This window comes from Choloepus didactylus, chromosome 4, assembly GCF_015220235.1.
Source record: "Choloepus didactylus isolate mChoDid1 chromosome 4, mChoDid1.pri, whole genome shotgun sequence".
In the NCBI taxonomy this organism is placed as follows: domain Eukaryota; kingdom Metazoa; phylum Chordata; class Mammalia; order Pilosa; family Megalonychidae; genus Choloepus; species Choloepus didactylus.
The window spans coordinates 35,694,625-35,717,268 of NC_051310.1; the positions used below are offsets into that span (position 1 = coordinate 35,694,625).

General features: G+C 52.1%; 1 protein-coding gene across 5 annotated transcripts in view; it reads left to right on the forward strand.

Moving 5' to 3' along the window:
- Positions 1–18,664, forward strand: part of SYNDIG1L (synapse differentiation inducing 1 like) — a 59,018-nt gene extending 40,354 nt beyond the window's left edge. The window contains exons 1-5 of one of the 5 annotated variants that reach the window (XM_037832301.1): positions 701–868; positions 1,042–1,133; positions 15,225–15,769; positions 16,534–16,674; positions 16,820–18,664. In XM_037832301.1, the coding sequence (XP_037688229.1) occupies positions 816–868; positions 1,042–1,133; positions 15,225–15,769; positions 16,534–16,674; positions 16,820–16,978 (990 nt within the window). In that variant the 5' untranslated portion in view covers positions 701–815 and the 3' untranslated portion in view covers positions 16,979–18,664. Of the gene's footprint in view, positions 1–700; positions 869–1,003; positions 1,134–15,224; positions 15,770–16,533; positions 16,675–16,819 lie in introns of those variants that run through there. The other 4 variants (XM_037832303.1, XM_037832302.1, XM_037832304.1 and 1 more) reach the window with 4 other exon arrangements.
- The last annotated feature ends 3,980 nt before the right edge of the window (positions 18,665–22,644 follow it).

The following is a 22,644-nucleotide window of genomic DNA, read 5'->3' on the forward strand; positions in this document are numbered from 1 at the left end:
AGTGGGACACTAGGATGGAAACTTAGGTCTATGGGCTTTAAAGCCTATGCATTTCCCAACATAGCATGGTTATCTCTACATCAAGAGATTTTCACCTCTTGGAGACCAGCATTCTCAACTGTAAAATGAAAATAATTACATTGCTTCATAGGGTGATGAAGAAAACCAAATGAGATTATGTTGGCTTAGTGTTCGGTATATAGTAAGTGCTCAATAAATCTTTTTTTCTTTTTAGGGCATATCAATATTAAAACTCAGGGTTTGGGAGCCTACCAGCTCCAAACTGCTTCAAGACGCCCGGGGGCCGCCCACCGCTTTGGGGTTGAGGGGTGGGGGGAAAGGGAGGAGGGCTGGAGAGAGGGGCCAGGAGCCAAAGCAAGTCGGTTGCAGCCGCGCGCCCCTCGCTCCGCCGCCGCCTCTGGGCTCCCCTGACTTCCCGCCCCGCCCCGCCCCGCCCCAGCAGGGTCCGGGGCGCCTGGGGGGCTGGTTCTGGAGCGTGAAAGGGAGCACGGCGGCGAGAGGGCTAAGGCGGCGGCGGCAGGCGAGGAGGAGGGGGGACCGTCCTCGCTGCTCTCCCTAGTCGGCGCGGAGCCGCCTCGGGTCGGGTTGAGGGCTGCGCGGCGGCCGCGGGGCCGGGCCAGGATGCGGGGCTCCCGGGACCGCGCCGGGCGGGGCGGGCGGCGGCGGCGGGCGGCGGGCGGCAGCTGTCCGCGGTGCTGAAGCGGCGGCGGCAGGGGCCCGGGGCCGGGAGCCGGGGAGCCCTCTTGGGAGCTCCACTGCGGCCGCGAGGAGGGGGCGCCGTCGCTCGCCGGTCCATGCCGGGCCCCCGGGCCCCGCGGAGGAGGCGGGACCGTCCGCGGCCGGACAGGTAAGGGGCCGTCTGGGGGCGCAGTGGGAGCGCAGAGCTAAGTGCGGAGCCGGGATTGAGCCGGGGAGGCCAGTGGGACCCTGCTCAGGGCTGTAGGCTCTGACTGTCCGCTGACAGCGTCTTGCCCTCCGCCAGTGATCGCGTCACGTCCATCCCTACCCCTCACCCCGCAGGCTGGGGATGCCGGGAGGGGCCGAGAAACTGGAGCCAAGACGGACACCTGGGAACCCTGACCTCACACCACCAGCCTTGACCCCAACCTCAGGTGACTCGGAGACACCGTGCCCATTGACCAGTCTCCCCCCGGTCAGAATCTCCCTGATGCCCTGATATCCCAGTCCCCACCGGGTCCCTGGACACTAACAACCTCTGAGCAGGCTTCACTAAGTTCCCCTCCCCTCCCACCCAAGCCTGCTCACCAGGTGACGGGGGTGGCAGTGGTCCCTCCTGCCCTGAGATCCCATTGCTCTTGGGCAAAGGAATGGGTCAGGCTCCTTGGGACTGCTTAACCCATTTCTCCAGGGAAGGAGGGAGGTACAAAAAGATACCTAAAATTTTCCCTGCACCTTCTTGATGCTCATGGCAGGAGGCCAGTTTTGCATCGAACTGTTCAGTGCCTGAGGACAAAGAGTGTGGGGACCAGGGTCCTGTTTTTTATTTTGTGCCTGGATGCTGGTGACCCTATATAGAGCCTCCATTTGGAATTCTCCCTCTCTTTGGCAAGAATGTGCTGAATGAGCTCATTCAGGCCTGCAAAGTGCTTCCAGTTCTTTAGGACAGAGTTCTCTGGGTGGCAGAACATAGTGATCAAAATAAAACTGCGTAGAGGAAGACTGGCCTGTCACTGTGGCTGACCACTGCTTTGCAGCTCTCCACCCTCCCAACTCAGCACAACTTCCCATCCAGTGGTAGAAAGAGCACTGGACTAGGAGTTTTGGACCCTTGCTAGCATTTACTGGTGACATGGTTTTAGGCAAGTTACCTGATATCTCTGAAGCTGTTTCTTCATCTCTAAAGTGAGAATAAGGTAGGTGCTCCATTTACTGCAGGGAACTGCCCTGGGAGTCAATGAAACAATGTCCCTGTTCATCTTCACCCAAGTGTGAGCTGCTGTCACTGTTCCCATCCCCCAGCCAGGCCTGCTAGCAGTGGCCAGATCATTGTCACCTCCAATACCATTTCACCCAATCCAGCCATGGCTCCCTTTATCCTTGGCCTTCCTAGGGTCCCAGAATCAGTGAAAACTAACTTCATTCCTTTTAGGAGTCAAAGGGTTAGAGTGGAAACCCTTCCTCCTTCTCCTCCACTGTCACGTAGAGAAGAATATATAGGGTGAGAGTCTGGCTCACAGTTTCGGCTTTTTTACCCCTCAAGAATCAAATTTGGGAAATAGCTCCATGAAGTCAGGACTAGTGTTGTTTTCATCTCTTTCCCTACACTGTCATCCACCCATAGTGGGGACTCAATAATTGAGTGTAGAATAAGGAAATGAAGTGTTAAAATGTATTCCCCAAAAGAAAAAAAAACATTTCACTGGGAGACAGGAGTCCTGTGTTCTGGTCCCAGCTCTGCTACTGTCTGGCCTCAGGCAGGTCCTTCACCTCTGTGGCCTTCAGTTTTCTCATCTGTAACAGAAAGCAGTTGGTCCATATGAGCATTAGGATTCTGAACCCCAGTGTTCTGTGTGGTTCTCTAAGGCTGCCCTAAACCCACAAACTCCTCAAGTTCCCTATAACACAGGGCACCAGCTTCATTAACCTGGTTTAAAGAGTAAGTTAATGTCCTTTCATTGAAGAACTGGATTTTAAGAATGGGTGGAAAGGAGCAATAGGAACCACAAAAAGTCAGTTGTAACCTAGTGTTTACTTAAGATCCCCCTCCTCTTCCTTGTACCCCTGAGAAAGCCATGAATATATACAGAGTGGGTGAGCTGGAGCCCTCAGCTGGGGTCTGTGTGGGGCCCCTGAATCCAAGCCAACAGGCCAGGAAAGCCTCCCCCAACATCCCTTGTGAGTAGCCAAGGGTCAGGAACCCAACCTTTGACCCTCTTCTTCCTGCCTGACAGAAAGCCCTCTCTCAAGACTGGAGGAAGGGACAGTCAGGAAAGATCCTTCCCTGGGGAGAGTTTTTTTTAATAAAAACAAAATGAGATTCCCTGACAATAATTTTCCTCAACTGTGGCAGGTCTAGCTGATGCTCAGAAAAACCTTAGCTAACTGGCATTCAGTAGAGCTGAGTAAGCCCCACCAGTGGCCTCCCCAACTTACCCTGCAAGCGCCCAGCCAGGGTGGGGGACCAGCACCTCCCCCCACCACTCCCCACTGTCAGTGCTTTCTGGCTCAGCTGTTGGTGCAGTACTGGCAAGAATCAGCTCTCTGGAGTTAATGGACAGTCACTAACCCTCATAGCAAAGTGGTGGCAGCAGCGGCAGCAGCAAGCAGAGAGGGGCTTTATTTTCTGCAAAGCTGGTCTGTGGGGGTGCTAGCCTACTGCTGGGTGAGGAGAAAGTACGATTGGTCTTTCTGCAGCTATCTGGGTGGACACCTCACTCCCAGAGATGTCAGGGTGCAGAGCATCTCTAGTTCCCCAAGCAGACCTATCTGGTTCCTCTCTCAGTTGAGGCCAAAAAGGAGAACTATCCACCGGCCACTTCCTGTGTTCCCCTCCAGGCCCCTTCCTGCTGAGGTTCCCACTCTGGCCTCCTCTGCCTCCTGCAAGGCCTCAAAGGGAAGCAGGGAGTCAACCCTGGCACCCAACTGAGTGATCGTGGTTATCTGGGGCAGAAGGAGATCTGAGGAAGAACAGAAGATAAATGTGACATGGTCATTAAGAAATGTGTGTGCGTGTGTGTGTGTGCATGTGTGTGCATGTGTGTGTGTAAGAGAGAGATTGAAACATTGAAATACACATAAAGCACAGACACACAAAATATCAGAGGCAGAGAATACCTAGAGATATTTGCACATTATTAATTACCTTTGAGTTCAAAGGCTGATTCAAAGCCCCTAGAGGGGCTTTCAACCCCAAGGTACATCACTCCAGGGAGAAACCAGAAGAAACGGCCTTCTCTCTGGGGAAAAGAAATCTCCCAGTTCTCCAAACTTTCTTTATTTTCCAATCCCTTTCCCTTCCCAGGGACCCAGTCGGCATCCTGCCTGGGGCAAGGTCCCTCAGCTGCAAGCCAGGGGACAATAAAGACTGACCCTCATCCTTCCTCTTTGTGTGCATGCCTTCTCTAGCCTCCTCCTTTATTTTCTTTTCTCCCTCCTCCTGCAGCTGCCACCACCACCACCCCCAAGCAAACTAAGCAGGGAATGAGGGTCTGATGCTCTACCTCTCCATTAGGTGTATCATCTTCTGCCATTAGACATGCTGTTTGCCTCTAAGTGGTCGGGAATGAGCTGCTTCAGTGGAGAGACAGGTTGTTTCAGCAAGAATGAAGATTTGATTTCCACTTGAAAATGGACTAATTTGACTAGCAATGCCACCAATCCCAATCCTCCCACAATTTTCACCCTTGTCAGCCACAAACCCATCCCCCAGGCAGGTGGATTACGCTCGGGGGAGAGACCAGTCCCTCTTGTGGGAACCCAGGGTGTAGGGGATGGAAAAGATTGTAGACAGATGCTCCCTGGAAAATAGCAACTAAGATGTCTCACGTGGAAGCTGAGAAGTGTCCTAGCTGTTTCTCTCTCTTTCCTGAGTTCCCTCAGTAGTCCTCCCCTCCCCTCTCTTCTCCTCTCCTCTCCTCTTTCCTTTTCCTCCCTTTCCATAGGTCTGCTGATGATCCTTAAATCTATGTCCAGCCCTAACCTCTACCTGGGGCTTTAGCTCCATACCTCCAATTGGCAGGTGGAGTTTCTACCCTAGTAACCCAAAGGTGCTTCAAAATCAAACTCATCTGTTTCCCCTCCCACCTTTCTCTTCCTGATGTGTGTACACTCGTGTTTTGCTTTTTTCAGCTTGGCATCTGCTGGGCCTTTTCAATCTAAAATTCCTTTTTTTTTTTTTTTTTTGGTTAAGTTTAGGAGACACTTTCTGCTTTTTTAATTACTACGTTTTTTCTTCTAGTCGTTCTGAAACTCATATTAGGTGGATGTTGGACCTCTTCATTGTCTCAAGTTTTTTTTTTCATAAGTTCTATCTTTTCGTCTTTTGGCTCTATATTTTGGGTAATTTCATTAACTTTTTCTTTTACATTACAAGGTTAATCTTCAAGTGTGTCCATTCTATTATCCAGTCTCTTCATTGAATTTTTTAAACTTTAGGCAATTATTTTCAATTTCCACAACTCTTTCATGTTCTTTGATTGCTCCACTTTCATAGAAGCCTTTTCTTGTTTTATGGATGCAATGGCTCTTAATCTCTCTCAGGGTGTGAAGTTTAAAAAACTTTAACTATCTTTTCTGTAACTTGAATGCTTGTAGAATCTTATTAGGTCAATTGTTCTATTTGTTTATGGTAATCCTTTTTTATTTTCTTGTAGTTGTTTCTCATTTTCCTTTCTTATCCATTCATACTTCTGAATGAAGAAAGGTGTTTACTACTGTAGGTAGCCAGTGAGGATTTCATCTGCAGTTGGAGAGGTTTGTCTCCTCGACAGTCCTCTCCCTTGAATGGGAATTGTTCTTTCCTTTGGTATTTGGGGCCACAGACTTCCGTGAACTGATTTCTTCACCAAGCAAACTCATCTGCTCTTTATCTCCCAGGAATCCCTCAACATTTCTAGTCTACTGATATAAGTCTTTCTTGTTTCCCAATTTTGTTATGATTTCATTCATTCTTTTGAAAATACATGTCCTGTCATTTCAATAGAACCTTCAGAAGGAGGAGAGAGGGTCATCTGTGCCCAGGCTGTCCTCCTGAACGAGCAGCCTCTCCCTGGTTGTTCTCAGTTGCTGACATCGCCTACCACCCCCAGTTGACAAAGACAGGAATCTGGGAGTCATTCTTGGCTCCTCTGTTCCCCTCATTTCTAGTCAACCACAAAGTCCTATTCATTTAACCTCCTAGATACTCCTCAGCTCTGACTCTTCCTCTCCACCCTTTCTGCCATAGAGCACAGGTCAGGTCCTCATCCTCTCCTGCCTGCATTTCTACAGTAGTCTCATAACAGGACTTCTAGCCCCCATTCTCACTTATAGCAAATTCTTTCTGTCTGCTGCTACCAAATGTCATATCATGCCACTTTCCTGCTACAACCATCACTGGCTCCCTACTGCCCACAGAACAAAACTTCTCTGCATGGCAAAGGAGGCCTTTCTACTTCTCCCACCTCATTTCATCAAGGCCAAACCACCTTGGCTTACCCTCCATACCATCACTCCACGAGCCTTTCCTCGTGCTGTTTCCTCCACTGGAAATGCCCTTCTCTCACGGTCTCACCTGGGTGACTCATATTCCTCTGTTGAAACTCAGTTCTAATGTCGTATCCTCTGAGAAACTTCTCCCTAATCCCACCAACACCTCCACTTGCATCTCAGGGTCCCGTTTTGGTGCACCCATAGCACTCTGTGCATGCTGCTAGCACAGCTTCGTCCATTGTATAGAAATTTTGTATTTTCCAGTCTGTATTTCCCACCCCTCCTCAAAGTAGGCCCACTTCTTTATTTTTTCACCCCAAGAAATGGCCTGAAGTAACTGCTCAAGAAATGTTTGTTGTGCGGAACTAAATTTTCCCCAGCCAGATGTGTTTTAACCCACATCCTGGAAAGTACTTTCTTACTGGGGAGACTCAGCACACTCATTCATTCACAAGATCACTCATTCATTAATTCACTCATTCATTCACAAGATCAACAGTTTACTGAGTGCTTACTACATCCAGGCAAGCGAGTGCAGGAGTGAGCAAGGCAGCCACGGTCCCACCCTCCTGGAGCTCACAATCTGGTGAGGGAGAAAGACTCATCAACAGATCACGCATATATAAATAGAGACGGTGATGAGCACTTTGAGGGGAAGAGCATGGAGCCCTGGAGAGCAGATAACCAGGGGACCTATATCTAGACTGAGGATTGTGGAGACAGCTTCCCTGAGGAAGTAGCTTTTGAGCCGAGATCTGAAGCTTTCTGATATGAGTGGAGACAAACCTTCTGGGAAACATGACTGTGAAGAGGAGGAGTGAGAGGGGACGGAGCTGAAGTGGGGAAGGGGCACTGAGGATGTTCCCATAATTTATTGCTGCCTAACTACCCCCAAATTTAGATATTTTATTATATCTCGCTACTTGGGGCATGAGAAAATCAGGCCGGGTTTAGTTATTCTGTTCTAGGTGACATTGACAGAGGCCGCCCAGTGGTATCCAGTTGACAGGTGGGGGGTGTTGAGAGTCCGAGATGGCCTCACTCACACATCCGGCACCTTGGGTGGAGGTGACGGGAAGGCAGGGTTCAGCTGCCTCCACTGACCCCTCCAGCGTGGCAGCCTCGGGGTAGTCTGACTACTCACAGGGCAGCTCAGGGCGCCAAGGTGAGTGCTCCGATGAGCTAAGGTGGCCTCAGAAGTTACATAGCATCGCTTTTGCTGTGCTCTGTGGTTGAAGCAGTCACAAGCCCACCCAGACTCGGGGCGAGGGACAGAGATCCCACCTCTCCGTGGGAGAAGTGGCAGGTCTTCTAATCACCAGAATGATTTTATTTCTTAATGAGGGAGACTACAATATGTATAAGTGCCATTGGAATAAATCAGGAGTTAAGGGCAGTTGAAGACAGAGGAAGGAGAGAGGATAATTGTGTAATGTTCCTATTGAGGCAAACTGAAGCAAATAAAGCTGTTTCCCCACTTTCTCCTGATTCTGCTCAAATAAAGCTGTTTCCCCACTTTCTCTTGATTCTGCTCATCTCGCCTCTCTCCCCACCCTTGGTTCTTTCTCCCTTGACTGTCAAATGCAAGCTGTAGCCAATGACTCCAGACTGGGCAATCCAGCCCCCAAGCCACCTAAAAACAGCTACCACAGTCACAGCACTTCACAGTTTGCAGAAGTTTATATCTTATCTGACGAAAAGATGGTCTAGCACCTTAAAGATTTCACCTTTTCCCTGGATTTTAATCATTTCTATTTAATCTGCCCTGCTAGGAAGTTCTGGCTTTTCTCTTTCAGTTTAAAAGCAATCTCTCATGTTGCACGGAGAGATAGTGGTCTGTGGTTTGGCCTTCTCACAATGGCTCTTTATTTATTTGAATCTAGACCCTAAGGTTATCTAGGTAGCCTCCCCTCCAACCCTACCCCACACTAGCTGCTAAATCACTCCAAAGTTCTTAATCTTTTTTCAAAGTTCCCATTTCTGACCCCCTTCCCTCCACACACAGGCACACTCCAAAAGGTGTGGCAGGTGAGAGTGCCGGCTTTGGAATCAGTCATACCTGGATTCAAATCCCATGTCTGTCATTGTTTAATCTTGGGCAATTTCCTTAACCTTTCTGAGTCTCGGTTTCCTCACCTGAAAAATGGGAAATAATAACCAGCTTTATTAGTCATTGCAAAGTTTTGAGATAAAGTATCTGAGTGCCTGGCTCCTGTGAGGACATGATAAATAGTATCTGGTACCATCAGACAGGGTTTTGATAAGGGTTGGCTCCGTTCTGAGGATATGACCCAACTCCTTGTCACACATCACACGGTCCCTTTGGCCTCACTCTAACAGCAGTTACGATGCCTCCTCCCAGGCACTTTTTGCCCACCAGAACTAAACCTGGAGAACTTGATCCTATTTGGGCCTGCCCATTTATTTTATTTCATTCTTCCATCCCTACTTCACCGTTCAGAGGTTAAAAGTGTGAGCACTTGGCCAGAACAGACCTGGTCTGATTGGCCTCTACCACCTTCCAGCTGTGTGATCTCAGAAAACATATTTAACCTCTCTGAGCTCCAGTTTTCCCACATGTGAAAGAGGAGGGATTAAATGAGAAAATGCGTTTGAAGCACTTGGTCTGGTGTTCAGGGCAAAGCCAATTCGGTAAATGTGGGTGATACAGAGTGGCACTAGAGCATAGTGACTCCGGAGTCAGATTTCCAGGGTTCACATCCAGTTCATCTCTTTATCAGCTACATGCTGGTGGGCACTTATACCTTTCTTATGCCTCAGTGCCATTAGTTATAAAATGGGGATAATGATGGCATAGACTCCATAGGGTTAATGAGATAATACATCACATTTGGAACACAGTAAAAACTTAACAAGTGTGGGGTGTTATTATTCCACCCTTTTACTTTCAATGTCTTTGTATTTTTACATTTAAGATACCTTGCTTGAATTCATAGAAACAGAAAGAAGATTACAGGTTACCAGAGTGGGGGTGGGGAATTGGGAGTTAATGCTTAATGGGTACAGAGTAACTGTTTGGGATGATGGAAAAATGGTAATGGATGGTGGTGATGGTAGCACAACATTGTGAATGTAATTACTCCACTGAATTACATCTTTGAAGGTGGTTAAAATGGAAAATGTTATGTTGTGTATATGTTACCACAATAAAAATGTCCTTTAAAAAGATGCATGTCTTATAAGCAGCATATAGTTGGATTTTGTTGCTGTTTACAAAATCCAGTCTACCTTTATATTTTTTTAATCAGCTTTGAGGTATAATATACCTACAATAAAATTCCTAAATTTTAAGTGTACAATTCAGTGAGTTTTGTTAAATATATAGTCTTATAGCCACCCCTGCAATCAAGTTACAGAACACTTCCATCACTCCGAAAAGTTCTCGTGCCCTTTCACAATCAATCCCACCCCCAACTCCCAGCCCTTAGCAACCGTCAATCTGCTTCCTTTCACCATACAATTGCCTTTTCTAAATTTCATGGAAATGGAATAATACACCACTAACACACTATGTGACTTTGTCTTTTAATGGGCAATTTTATCCCATTTACATTCAATGTAATTATGTATATAGTTGGGTATAAGTCTAATGTTTTCTTATTAGTTTTCTATTTGTCTCACCTGCTCAAAATTCCTTTTTCTATCTTTTCTTGCCTTCTTTTGGACTTGTCAAGTGTTTTCATCACGCCATATATAACATCGATTATCTTATTGGTCATACATTCCTTCACTATTCTTTTAGTAATTACCAGGGCACTGGTTCTCAAAGTGTGTTCCCTGGACCAGAAACAACAGCATTACCTGGGAACTTGGTAGAAATGCAAATTCTCAGGCCCCACCCCCTCAGAATCATAGACGCCGAGGGTGAAATCCAGCAATCTGGGTTTAACAAGCTCCGCAGGTGATGTTGATGCATGCTAAAATTGAGAACCTCTGCCTTGGAGACAATTCTGTTTCTAGCGGGCATCTCGGCTAGGTGCAGCTCACCGTACGTCATATAGGGGTGGAGCCAACTCAAAGCCTGGTTTCAGTCATGGCGTGGGCTTGTCTATTTCTGGTTTGCTCCTACTCCCAGAGTGGAGCTCTAAAGACGTCCTAATTGAAAACCTGGGGGCTTTCCCGGGGCTCCTCCTCCTTAGCAGGCCCAGAACTCCAATTTTTCTCCCCAGCCCCTGATGCTGCTGGAAAATCTGCTCAGCTTCTCAGCCTCTAGGCTGCCACTACGAGTCAGAAAAGGGCTCAAGGAGACAATGGTAGCAGGTTCTCCTCTCTGTGTTTCCCTTTACTCTGGGCCCTTGGCACTTTGAATCCTCCAGCCCTTGCTCCCTTGTTGGTTCTGCAAGGTCTGCATATTTTTTTCATAGCATTTCCAGCTATTATTGGCAGGCGGTATGGTGTGACACAAGTTAGTTGGCCATAGCTGGGAGAGGAAGTCCCCTATCCTGTTGTTATTCTCCCATGAGAATTATAGAGTCAAAATGAGCATTTAGGACAGTTCAGTTCCTGGCACATGGTAACGAGATTAATAAGTGAACGTTCTTATTCTTCTTCTCCCAATAGGATCCTAGAGTCATATAGAGCAGAGCTATTAAAAATCAACCCCTGCTGCCCCTTCCAAACATTGTATAGACAAGCAAACTGGTGCTAGATTGTATGATTCTCTGAATTGGAAAAGAAAGGTGCAATTGGACTCCAGGGGATTCCTAGGTGGTTTGCTGTGCCCGGGTCTAGACAGTTGCCGTGTACTCTCCACCCCCAAATCAGGGTGTGGAAACACTTAGGCGCAGAAGGAAATGACCCAGGGGCTGTGGCCTCCCAAACAGAGGCAACTTCTCTCCTTCTCTTCTTGTGTGGCCCATCCCTGCAGCCCCAACTGCAGTTTGTAGCAATCTTCTTAGCTTCAGAATCCCAGGCCCTCTCATGTCTTTCCTTCCCGGACATGAGTGCACACACATGCAAACGCATACACACATGCACAGGCACGCTCACCAGCAGGCACACAGGCAGCGCACACGGAACCTGGAAGGCACCCGTGGTTCAGGTGACACCGGGCAGCAGAGGTGGAGATGATAAGGACTCTGCATTGAACACTTGTCCCTTACTCCATGCAACAGGCAGAGGCAGCCCTGAGCCAGGCCAGGCCCAAGGACAGAGAAGGTGAGGTCTAGGGACCTGGTGCCTCCTCTTTCTGGCCACCCCTATCAGGTCAGTGAACTCCCCATGTGGCCATGGGGGGCACTAGGACCTGAAAAGAGAAACATGCCCCTCAGCTGGACCAGGATGGTGGCTGCAGCCCTTAACTTTGGACGCCTTGTAGAAGTGGAGGTGTGGGTATGAGTGTGTGTGTGCGTGTGTGTGTCTGAGTGTGGGCATGCTTCAATGCTGTGTGCTCAGCTGCCAAATCCAGAAGAAATCCCCAGCCTGGGGAGTTTTAAACTGATTTTAGATAATTGGACTCCAAAAAATCTATGCACTTAAATTTTTTTTCTGGTTTAAAAGTAGTACAGGCTCATTGTTAACAAAAAAAAAAAAAAAGGTGGAAAACAGAAAAAACATGGCGTGAAAAAGAAGATGGAAAGCACCTGTGCTCCCACCCTAGCGATAATCACTGTTATTTTGGTGGAGTTGAGATTACATGCACACACCGTTTTCTTTCTCACTGAATCTGCAGTGGGAATTTTCTCGTGTCATTACTCTTTGGAAGCCTATTCAAAGGCCTCACGCCACCATAAGTGTTGTATCATAATTTATTTAACATGTGCCCTGTTGTTGGACATGCGGGTGGCTTTCAGCTTTTTAAACGCAGGATCGTACATCTTTATGCCTGAAGGACTGCGGAGGCACATCAGCATGCGAGGGGGGTAATCCTGGAACAGTTGAGTGTGGCTTGGATTGAGGAGGCTCAGCTGGGTGTACCTTGGTCAAGAGAGGGTGGCTGGCAGGAGTGGGGAGGGGCTGTGAGCTGGGACCCTGCTGCCCCTGTCTGCTTTGAACAAGTGCCCTGCAAGTGCCCCGATGGTCCCCAGGGTTCCAGGAGGATCCAACAGGGGGGCAGGCTGCCCACCCTCCTCTGGACCCCTGCATGCCTCTGCCCACATGGTGGCAAGACAGGGCAGGGCTGTGGCCGATGGATCCTTGAGGTTTTAGATCAAGGAGGCATAAATTAAGACCAGCCAGAGGAGAGGGGGGACCTTTGAGAACCAACCCCTAGACTCCCAGAGGGTGGGTGAGATGGGCAGCGGGTAGAGGGGCAGGGTTGGGACTGGGCCAGCACGGGGTGTTGGGAGGCCAGGAGTCTGACTCCATGGCTCTGCCTCCCTCCACCTGGCCCAGGGACTTTCACTGGGCTCTGATTGGGCACATCTATCCCTGACTCTGGAAAGAAGGAGCTCGTTGAAGCTATGGGATCATGGAACATTAGCGCCTCTGTTGATATCACAACTGTTTGATCCAACCTTTCATGCTACAGATGAGGGGGAACTGAGGCCCCAGGTCAAAAAGCAAGTAGGGGGTGGATCAGGGATGGATCCCCAGTGCACCTAGCTCCCAAACCCATCAGCTCCAAACCTTCAACTCCACACCTGTGGGTATGGAGGGCTGCCGCAGAGGCTTAGAAGCTGCCCTTGGGGGTCAGAAGAGACCAGTTCTGCTAGGAATTTGCCCAGAGGAGCACAGTGAGGCCTCTGCCCCAGCTCCCCACCTCTAGGATAAAACTCTCCAGAGGGCCATAGTTTGGTGGGATCCCTGGCATTTTTGGCCCCCAAAGGGGGAGGAGGAGGGAAAGTAGTGAGGCACCTGCATTTGTGAATACCAGAGAGCAAGCACCTAAGCCAGCAGCCCCAGCCCCAAACCTACATGCCCCATGTGCACGTGTGGAGGTGCTTCTGCCACAGCTGGGTGGCAGCCCAAGTGTAACTTGTGGCTGGGCAATATGCCAGCAGGGTCCCCAGACACACAGCAGCTCAGTATCTCCAGCACCATCTGTGACCTCCCTGGGCAAGGAGTTAGGCTTTTGGGCCACACCCCCATCTTTGCACCCCTTCCACAGTTCTTTGAGACCCTCTTGACTCACAGCCCCAGCTCCCCAAGTCAGCCCCTCTATGGTCTCCTGGGCAGCCTCTTGCTCCTTTGCCCCCATGCAGGCAGAGCCCACCATCCTCCTGTCAGCAGCTCAGCCAGGGGAGCCCGGCCCCCCATGTACAAGCCACAGGGCCCTCCCCCTCACTCTGTCCCGCTCCCTAGCCATTATTCCTGGGGCCATGCTCTGTCTTTTGGTTTCCTAAGAGCCAGCTTTCTAGAGTCCGGTCGTTTCTCTTGGGGCAGAGATACAAATGACCCTTCCCCAGGTTTAGCTGTGGATTCTCGATGGAGGATAGGACCAGGGAGGGGCCTAGAGAAACCCAGTCCAGGGAGCAGAAATCTCTCCCCATGGTTTTCCCCTGGACCGTTAGCAGAGTCCTGGGAGGAGGCCAGAAGGGGCAGTGGGTAGGATGAGACAAGTTCTGGAGCCCAGAAGTCAGGCAGGCAGCCCTTGCACACAGAATCTACAACACACTTTCTTCTCAGCCACCTCTGTGGATCCTCAAAATGACCTTGTGGGGCAGGCAGGGATTATCATTCACACTTTACAGCTGAGGAAACAGAGAGGCAGGAAATTTTGCCCAAGGCATCCAAGCCAAGATGGAAAACAGAATCTTCAGATTATAAATCCAGGGCAAGACATGACCCCGTTCCTCTCCAGCTGCATGATAGGCCTGGCAAGAGGAGCGTGGGAAGTCCCTGCAGCCACCTGGCCTGCCCTTCCTTTCTCTCCACATCCCACTTCCACCTGCTGCACCCCAGAGTATGTGCAGGTCTGTTGCCGACATTCTCGAGGACTGCCTTTCCCCCTCAGCCCGCCCTGAGCACCTCCTGTGTGCCCTTCCCAGAGGTGCTCTCTCCAGGGACCTACACCTCACAGGAACCTCTCAAAGACACAGTTTGCCTTAGAGGGGAATCTGGCCCAAGGTGCATTCCCCTAAGACCTCACCTTGAAGGAAATGTCCTCTCGCAGTAAGAGCTGAAAGCTGTGAGCACTTTCCCCATGCCCAGCTCTGGGCTAAGCATGGTGCCATTCAATCCTAGACCAAGTCTTCCCTGAACCCAATATCCCATCTGCCACCAAGTCCTGTCACTGTCTCCCAAGGCCTGACCCCTTTCCTCCATCTCCATCACCACAGAGTCCCAGTTACCCTTGGCTTACCTGAAGCCATACAAAAGTCTCCTACTGAGCCTCACAGTCAACCCAGCTGTCTCCAGTCCTCTCTCCATGCACAGCCATGGTGACAGCTTCAGGCCCCAGTCTCAACCTGCCACACCTTTAGGCCCTGCATCTCTAGCACCCATGTCCCATCTTACCCTCTCTCCATGCTGCAGGCCCTCAGCCACACCAGCCTTCTCTCAGGCTCTCGCACCCACTGCACTTTATCTGGCCACAGGGCCTTTGCACACACCCTTCTCTTGGCATGATGTGCACTCCCTGTCCCCTTCGCCTTCTTAACTTGTAGTCTTCCTTCTGATGTCCAATGCCTTCCCTGCATCTCTTGGTCGGGACTGTTCATCGTACATCTTACACCCACATGCCATATTTCTCCTTGGAGCAGAGAAGTGATTTTACAATTGACGTCTCCACCAGACTGTAAGCTCCATGGAGACAAAGGGTGCATCCCTCTTCCTTCCCCTGCTTCCCGTCTTTCTCACCATTGTACCTCCAGCTTCTGGTACAGTGCCTGGCATACAGTTGATGCTCAATAAACACGTGTTGAATGGACACATGAATGAACCAACTATGTGAGGTAAGTCCTACGCTATCCCCAGCTCACAGACAAAGAAATGGAGGCTCTGAGAAATAGCTGGCCCGAGGGCCCACAGCTGGCCAATGGCAAAGGCAGGTTTTGAGCCAAGTCAGACCGTGCAGCCTGTGCTCTTAACCACTTCCGACCCTGCATTCGGCAGCCAAGGCACAATGTCTGTTTGTCTTGCTCTCCCGGCAGGCTCTCTGAGGACTGCTCAGCCACCCTGGGCCCTCTTCTGGGCAGCTGTGCCCAGGACCATGGAGAGTCTGAGTGAACTCCAGAACCCGCTGCTGCCTAGGAGCCCTGCCCACCTGCACGGCCCCTATCGCTACCTGGAGGCTTCGCCCAGCTGGCCCTGCCAGGAGAAGCTCTACTCCTACCTCCTGGGTGGTGCTGGCCCTGCTCACGCCCACCAGCTCCTGGACCCGGGGTCCCTGCAGCTGGCTGTGGAGGCCTGGTACCGGCCCAGCTGCCTCCTGGGGAGGGATAAGGCCAAGGAACCCAGGGCAGGCAGCTGTGAAACCAGCTTCACAGAGGGCAGGGAGCCCCAGGCTGGGTCTGCAGAGCAGGCCCCAGGGCCTGGCCAGGCCGAAGAGGATGTCACTATCCAGACTGTGTCCTACAGCATCCAGGACGAGCTGCAGGGCCGGGAGGATGACCAGGAGGAGGAGGAGGAGGAGGTGAATTCACCAAGAAACTGTGAGGGGGATCTCAGACTGTGCCAGGCATCCAGATCACCAGGGGTGTGTGTTTAAAATGCAGATTCCTGGGACCCACCTCCAAATGCTCAGATTTAATAGGCCTCGGTTAGGGCCCAGGAATCTGTATATGAACAAATACCAAAGGCATTTTCTGACACAGGTGCTGACCACACTCAGAGAAACACTAACTGGGGCTGACTAATTGAATAGGATTTATTGTTCTTCCTTTCTTAATTTCATAAGTAATTTAAGCTCAATACAGATAGCCACTCAGGGACAGCATTATTAATATTTTGGTGGATAATATTCCAGTCTTTTTTTATACATGTGTTTATTCCCACCCCTGTTCCCCCAAAACCAATCTTACTGTACCCAGTTTTATTACCTAAACAACATATTTCAGTATTTCTCCATGAAATCTGACATTTTTCTACAATGTGATTTATAATGGCTACATGGTATTCTATTGTAAGCACCTTCAAAATTTATTAACTCAGTCTCCTGGGACATTGGGCATTTAGGTTGTTTCTAAACGGTCACAATTACTCTCCCATATTGAACATCCCTCTACGTCTATACTTGCATTCTTTCCTTGTGATAAATTCCTAAAATTTATTGGGAATTATTGGGTCATTGTTAAGGCTTCGGTAAAGCGTATAAGCCCAACTTCCACTCCCACCAACAACTGATGACACTGCCAGTTGTCCCCCATCATGGCCCACTAGGTATTACCTTCAGTTTTTTTAACTCTTGCTGATCCGGGGTGATCCTGGGTCTGGTCACGAAACCCTATTGGTGTTTTGCAGAGTGATGTGACTTCAACGGAGAGTGAAAGTGAAGACCACTTCCTCACGCTGCCTCCCAGGGACCACCTGGGGCTCAGCATCTTCTCCATGCTCTGCTGCTTCTGGCCGCTAGGCATTGCCGCCTTCTACTTCTCCCAGGGGGTAAGAGCTGCTGGGGCCCCAGCCTCCTTCTCCGGCCACCTTCCTCTCCTGGAGGAAGTGGCAGAAGTGTATAGCAGGATGGGAACAGGGGCCTGTTTTGCTGGGTGTGGGACACTCCCTTTCATCAGCTCCTCTCTCTCCCTAGACCAGCAAGGCCATCTCCAAGGGGGACTTCCGCCTGGCCGGCACCACCTCCCGCCGGGCCCTCTTCCTGGCCACGCTCTCCATCGCCGTGGGGGCCGGTCTCTATGTGGCTGTGGTGGTGGCGCTGGCCGCTTACATGTCCCAGAATGGCCACGGCTAGTGGCCAGTGGGGCCTGGCAGCTTGACTCCCCTGCTCCACCCGAGGAGGTAGCAGGGCCAGGGGTTGCAGACTCTGGAGAGCCATGAACCCCGGCCCCCTAAGACAATTCATGGGAGTGGCTCGTTGGGAGGAGGCCGCCCAGTCTGCAGGTAGCAGCGCTCAACCTTCCCTTCTTCTTGCCCCCTGCTCCCAACCCCAGAGTAGGGTCAGGGGGTACCACTCTGAAGCCCAGGCTGTTGAGGGGGAAGTGGGAGAAGGTAGGGCCGCCCCTCAGGCCCTCCAGGCAGGGACCAGCTCTTGCTTGAGGCAGGCTGGAGGCTCAGCTAATGCTGCCCGTTCCCTAGATGCCCTGCAGGCAGCATACTACCCACCTCCACCAGCCTCCCCACAGCGAAAGAGTAGGAGATTACGATAGGGGTCAGGGGGTCTGACCTGGTCCTCCACCCATAGGAGCCTCCACTCTGGGGACCGCTCCACTCTCTGGTCCCATGACACTCAGACCCCAACCAGCCAGGGAGGACATACACAGAGACACAGCGGCCCTTGTTCTTTCTGATCCTGGGGTATACTTGGTCTCTACTGTGGGTTTGTAAGACACCGTCAACTCGAGATAGAGAAGAGGAGTCCCAGGCATTTAAACTCTGAACCAAGAGCAGGTTCTTTGAGCTTTTCTATGCAGGAGTGAAAGACCATGTGAAGACAGAGAGAGGGAGAAAAACGGGGACTGGAGGACCCTGAAATATTGCCCGTTCCCTGCTCTGCCCCCCTGTTCCTTGCTCCCATGATCCTTCTCTTAGCTCTGCCTGGAGGTCCCTGAGCTGGGGCCATCCCAGGGAAAGAGAAGGAGCATCATCAGCCCAACAACCACTGAGCTCAGCACCCTAGATCCAACCCTGTTGGAAATGCAGTGAAGTTCAGACCTTGGGGAGCGATGAGTCTAGATGAGAAGAGAGACACGGGATGGGTGTGGCCCTGCTGAGTAGTCAGCAGTGCTCGGAAGCCTTCCTGGAAGAGGTGTCCCTTGAGCAAGGCCTAGAAAGATGGTTAGAATTTATCTAAAAGATCTGTTTTCACATATCCCTTAGTATTCGTGGGTGGAGGTGTGGCAGGCATCCTCCAAGGTGGTTCCAAGCTGTTTGGATTCTGCTGATAGCATCTGGGCTGGAACCAAACTGCAGCCATCTCTGAGGGCTCCAGCCATTTTAGAAGTCAACGGGGAGGTCAGGTGTCTCAGAGACCAGCAAAGTATTCCCATCTGTGAAAGCTGGGGTCTGGTGGGTTGGCACTGCTATCCTGGGGAGTAGGTCCCACCCCAGCCCCAGGCCTGCTTTGGAGCTTCTTCACTAACAGCACCACCTCAGGGCTGATTGCAATACCTCCAGCTGCTAAGGAACATCCAGAATTTTTGAGAGATCCAAGCAGAGGGGCAGCCCCTCAGGAGAGCAGGACCGTTTTGTGCATGATCTGGGGACTTGTCATTCCCGTGTCCCATCCAGAGCCCAGGCTGTGGATTCACCACTGACCATCCCTTGTCTCACTGCCCCCTTCCCACACCTCCCCGCCTGCCATGGCCCTGGCCCAGCCCTCCACACCCTGCCTCTCCTTAAGTTCCAAGGGCCCAGGATCAGTGATTTTACTGTCCTGCTATTGTATATATTTATCCTTGTAATAAACATTTCTCTAACACCTGGGCCTCTTGCAGTCCTTGCCTGCCCCCATCTTTGCATTCTTTCCTTCTCCGAGGCTGACTTCCATCCCCACGTCTGCTGCTCCTGACCCCAGCAGCCTTCTTGGGAGGAAAAGCCCACGTCTGGGTTTTGGGAGGAGAGGAAGGATGACCAGAGTGTCCACACCATCCTAGGAGCAGCCTGGATGTAGGGTGATGGGGTGCATTTGACTCCATAAGACAAGGCAAGATCTGTATCTGGAGAAAACTCCCTCTCAGGTTCAAGAGCCTTGGAGGGCAGGGAGAAAAGTGGTGTGAGTCTGGGTGATTGAAGCTGCAAGGAGCTGCCTGGAGCTACCCTCCCCTGCCCTGCAGTCCATTCTTCTCCCTCCCCAGGGCGCTCCTGAATGGTGCAGGGAAGAAACCATCTCTGCCAGGCTCCGGACCCAGCCGCGGCACCAGATCCCCAATATCCTCTCAGTCCCGGGTCCCCAGGAGCCGGCAGGTGGCAGAGAACTGGCCTGGCCTCTAGGACCCTGTGCACGGAGGACCCTGGGGGATGGAGCATGCAAACCCCACACCCTACATGCCCTTACTGGTAAGACCCAGCTACCCACACATGCACACACATGCTGCCGTGACTTGGGTCCCCTGAGACAGGCATTAGGGAACAGACGTTTGTTGAGGGATAACACGGAAGGCAGGAGGAGGAGCAGGACTCAGCAGCAGGAGAGGTCAGGCTGTGGTGAGGCTCATCCTGAGCCAGAATGCCCTTCAGTATTGACCCAAGTTGGGCCTCTATCCCCCCTCACCCACTGGTCTCTGGATGTGGGCCTCCCAGAAGTAGGGTGCGACCTCAGGCCAGGTAGCTTCAGCTAAGGCCACCCCCAAAGGGGACTTACACTGAAGGCTGCCTTCCAACAGCACCTCCAGCAGCTGGAGGACCAGGTCCCTCATTCCTGAAGGGGACCGGAGAGGCACAGCCCACACCCACGTGGTGCGCACCTGCCAGTGCCCACCCAGCTGCCCTCTGCATGCACATCATACCGAAGGCTGCTTCCTGGGAACCCCTACCGCCACCCTGGCAGCCTTCAATCAATGACTAATGTGGAGTTGGTGGGTAAATACCCCAGCTCTCTTGCCCCATGGAGAGGAGCACTCTAGTCTGGTTCTGTACTGGTTCCCAGAATTCCCCAGCAGGGACTCTGCCTGCTAGCATACACTTCACTGGCTGCCTTACTTTCTCTGTCTTCATCCCAACCCCCTTGCTAGGCTTCCTGGGGTCACCTCCCAATAAACTCCCTGCAGTTGAGTCCTGGTCTCAGGGTCAGCTTCTTGAGGAACCAAACCAAGATGCACACATGCACAAACACATGTTCCCAGCACATAACACACATATGCACACACACACATGCACTAGTGCACATGCATGCTCGCACAGGCATAGGCACGCAGCCATGCACACCTTTGCACGCAAATACCCATGCACACACCCCACACATGCACAAATACTGCATGCACACACTCATATACCCACACATGCAGCTCGTGCACATGCACGGGATTGGGGGTTGGTGCAGAGGGAGCTGAGGAGTCACACCAGGTCCTGTCCGCCCTGAGATCACGTCCCTTCACCAGCCTGGCTCTGGGCCCCAGCAGGGGCAACGGGCAGCCGGCACCCCAGCCCAGGCCCTGCTCAGGTTGCCTCAGAACCCAGAACAGTTCCCAGCCCCTTCCTGGCTCTCCAGCACGCTGCTCCAGGCCTTGTGAAGAGAGAGAAGCCAAATGATTTCCTGCTTTCAATACTTGTTCTGCACATACACACTCCAGCTGCAAATTCAGGCTCTGCAGGAGAAAATGGAATCAGAAATGGAGTCTCTGGGGGCATCCCCCCTGCGGCCCCATGGGCAGAGCCCTCCTGTGGAGCCTGGGCTTGTCCGGATCAGTCCCTGAAACGCAGGCAGTCACGCCCACCCCCTTCCCAGTTGAGACCCGCCTCGGGGCATGCCTGGGGCACTGCAGACCTCCTGCTTCCCTGCTCTGCCTGTGCCTCACAGCCCGAGGCTCCTGGGAGGCACAGAGCTTGCAATTCCTCCCCTTCAGGCTGGCAGAGGGAGGCTGGGGGCAGGGACGGTCCCCCGGGGAAAGGTTCCCGTGTCGAGCTGCAGTGCCAGCACATCTGTGCAAATATTACCAATTATTTTCCTCACTATAAACACCCAGCAGGAAGGCAAGGAGGCAACCAACCCAAACTGTTTTAAAACAGAAACTGGAATTGCTGCACAGGGAAGTCAGGCCAGCCAACAGCAGGGGCCCTGCACCAGGAACCTGGGGCCCCCTTTCTCCAGCTGCCCTTAAATTGCACCTGCCCCCACCTCCCCAGTCCTCCATCCCCACCTCAACTTCCTTGCCACTGGCCAGGCAAGAACCGGATGGGAAAGGTCCTTATCTAGGGGGTGGGGGCATAGTGGGGTGCCAGTTGGGGGCCCTGAGCATGGGGAGGGAAGATGGCTGAGCAAGTCCAGCCACGTGGGAACTGGGAGCTGAGGCCGCCTGGCCTGTGGTCCAGGGCAGCTGCTGGGCAAGTTCCCACCCTGGCCGGGCCGTGGAGCCACGAGCACTATGTGGAAAGAAGGGGAACAAAAGCTGTCCCCCCACGTCCCCTCTGCACCCCAGCAGCAGGGGAGGGTGGCAGACCCGGGGCCGCAGGAGACTGGCCCAGGTGGAGACAGTGACCTGCCACCTGCTCTGAATGAAGGGAATTTGTCTGATGGTGGAAGTGGGAGACACCCGCTCCCAGCAGCCTTCCCTGTCCCTCCTTCCCCACAAGTAGAGCTGAGAGACAGCAGGTTGGCCAAATACAGTCACATGGGTCATTGAAATGCAGAAATGCTTCCTTACCAGCTGGTACACAGGCCCTGCCCCAGCCCCCCCAGATGCTTCCCTCTCCTGCCTCCCTGACCTCTCCCCAGGACCCCCAGACCTCCCCCCAGGAAATAAGGGTTAACAACCTGCACGGTAGCCTCCCCGCCCCTAAATGGGTCAGTCCATGCCTCTGCCATCCTGACCAATGCCACTGCCCACAAAGACCTAGTCTGCGTGCCCACAGCCTCTCTCCCTAAGCATGTCCCTGGAGGAAGGGGCTCTAGGTGAACCCAACACTCTTCAGTCTGTTCTTGCATCCCTGCTGCTTTCCAGAAAGTCTCAGCTCATTTCCTGGGCCCAGCCATGCCTGAGACCCACTCTGAGGGTATGTGTGGGTGGGATGGGGGTAGCTGGGGGCTGGAGCAGAGATAGGGCCATTTTATCCTGGAATGTTGCAGCAGGAAGGAACCTGGTAGGTGATGTCATCCACAGTTCTCACGCTGTAAGTGAGACAAACTGAGGCCCAGAGAGGGGAGGTGAGTTGCCCAATGTCACACAGTGAGTTAGAAGGCAAGCCCAGGCCTGGCCTCCCAGGCCCTGGAGCTGCTGTGCTAGGCTGGCCATGCCTCTGCCTGCCACGAGGACACAGAAGACGGGGACATCTGCTGCTGCTGCAGTGAATATTAAGATTTCCTTCCCTCAGCCTTCCCCTCCCAGGCTGTTTCTTCAAAGGCTTCTCCAGGCAGCCCCTCCCTGGGGCTGAACCTTGGCCTTTCTATTTTCAGTGGCGTGGCAGGGGTGGGCCAGGGAGGTGACAGCTGGCCACGTGCCCACTGCAGCCCCCGAGCTCTCACATCCTCTCTGCTTCTCTGGGTGGGGGCATCCTCATGGAGGCTCAGATGTTCTGAACAAAAATAAAAGCTGCTTGTGTGGTCCATCTGCATTCCAAATACTCCCAACTGACATCCCTTGAACTGCTTTTACCTCTCTCCCTCCAAAGAACCGGGCAGGCTTCAAAGCCACTTGAGGAAACGATGGAGAGAAAGCTCCCAGAGGGCAGCCCCCACCCCCTGGGGCTGCCGGGAAGGGGATGACATGACAGGGACAGCAGCATGTTTGCACCAGTGGGCAGGGC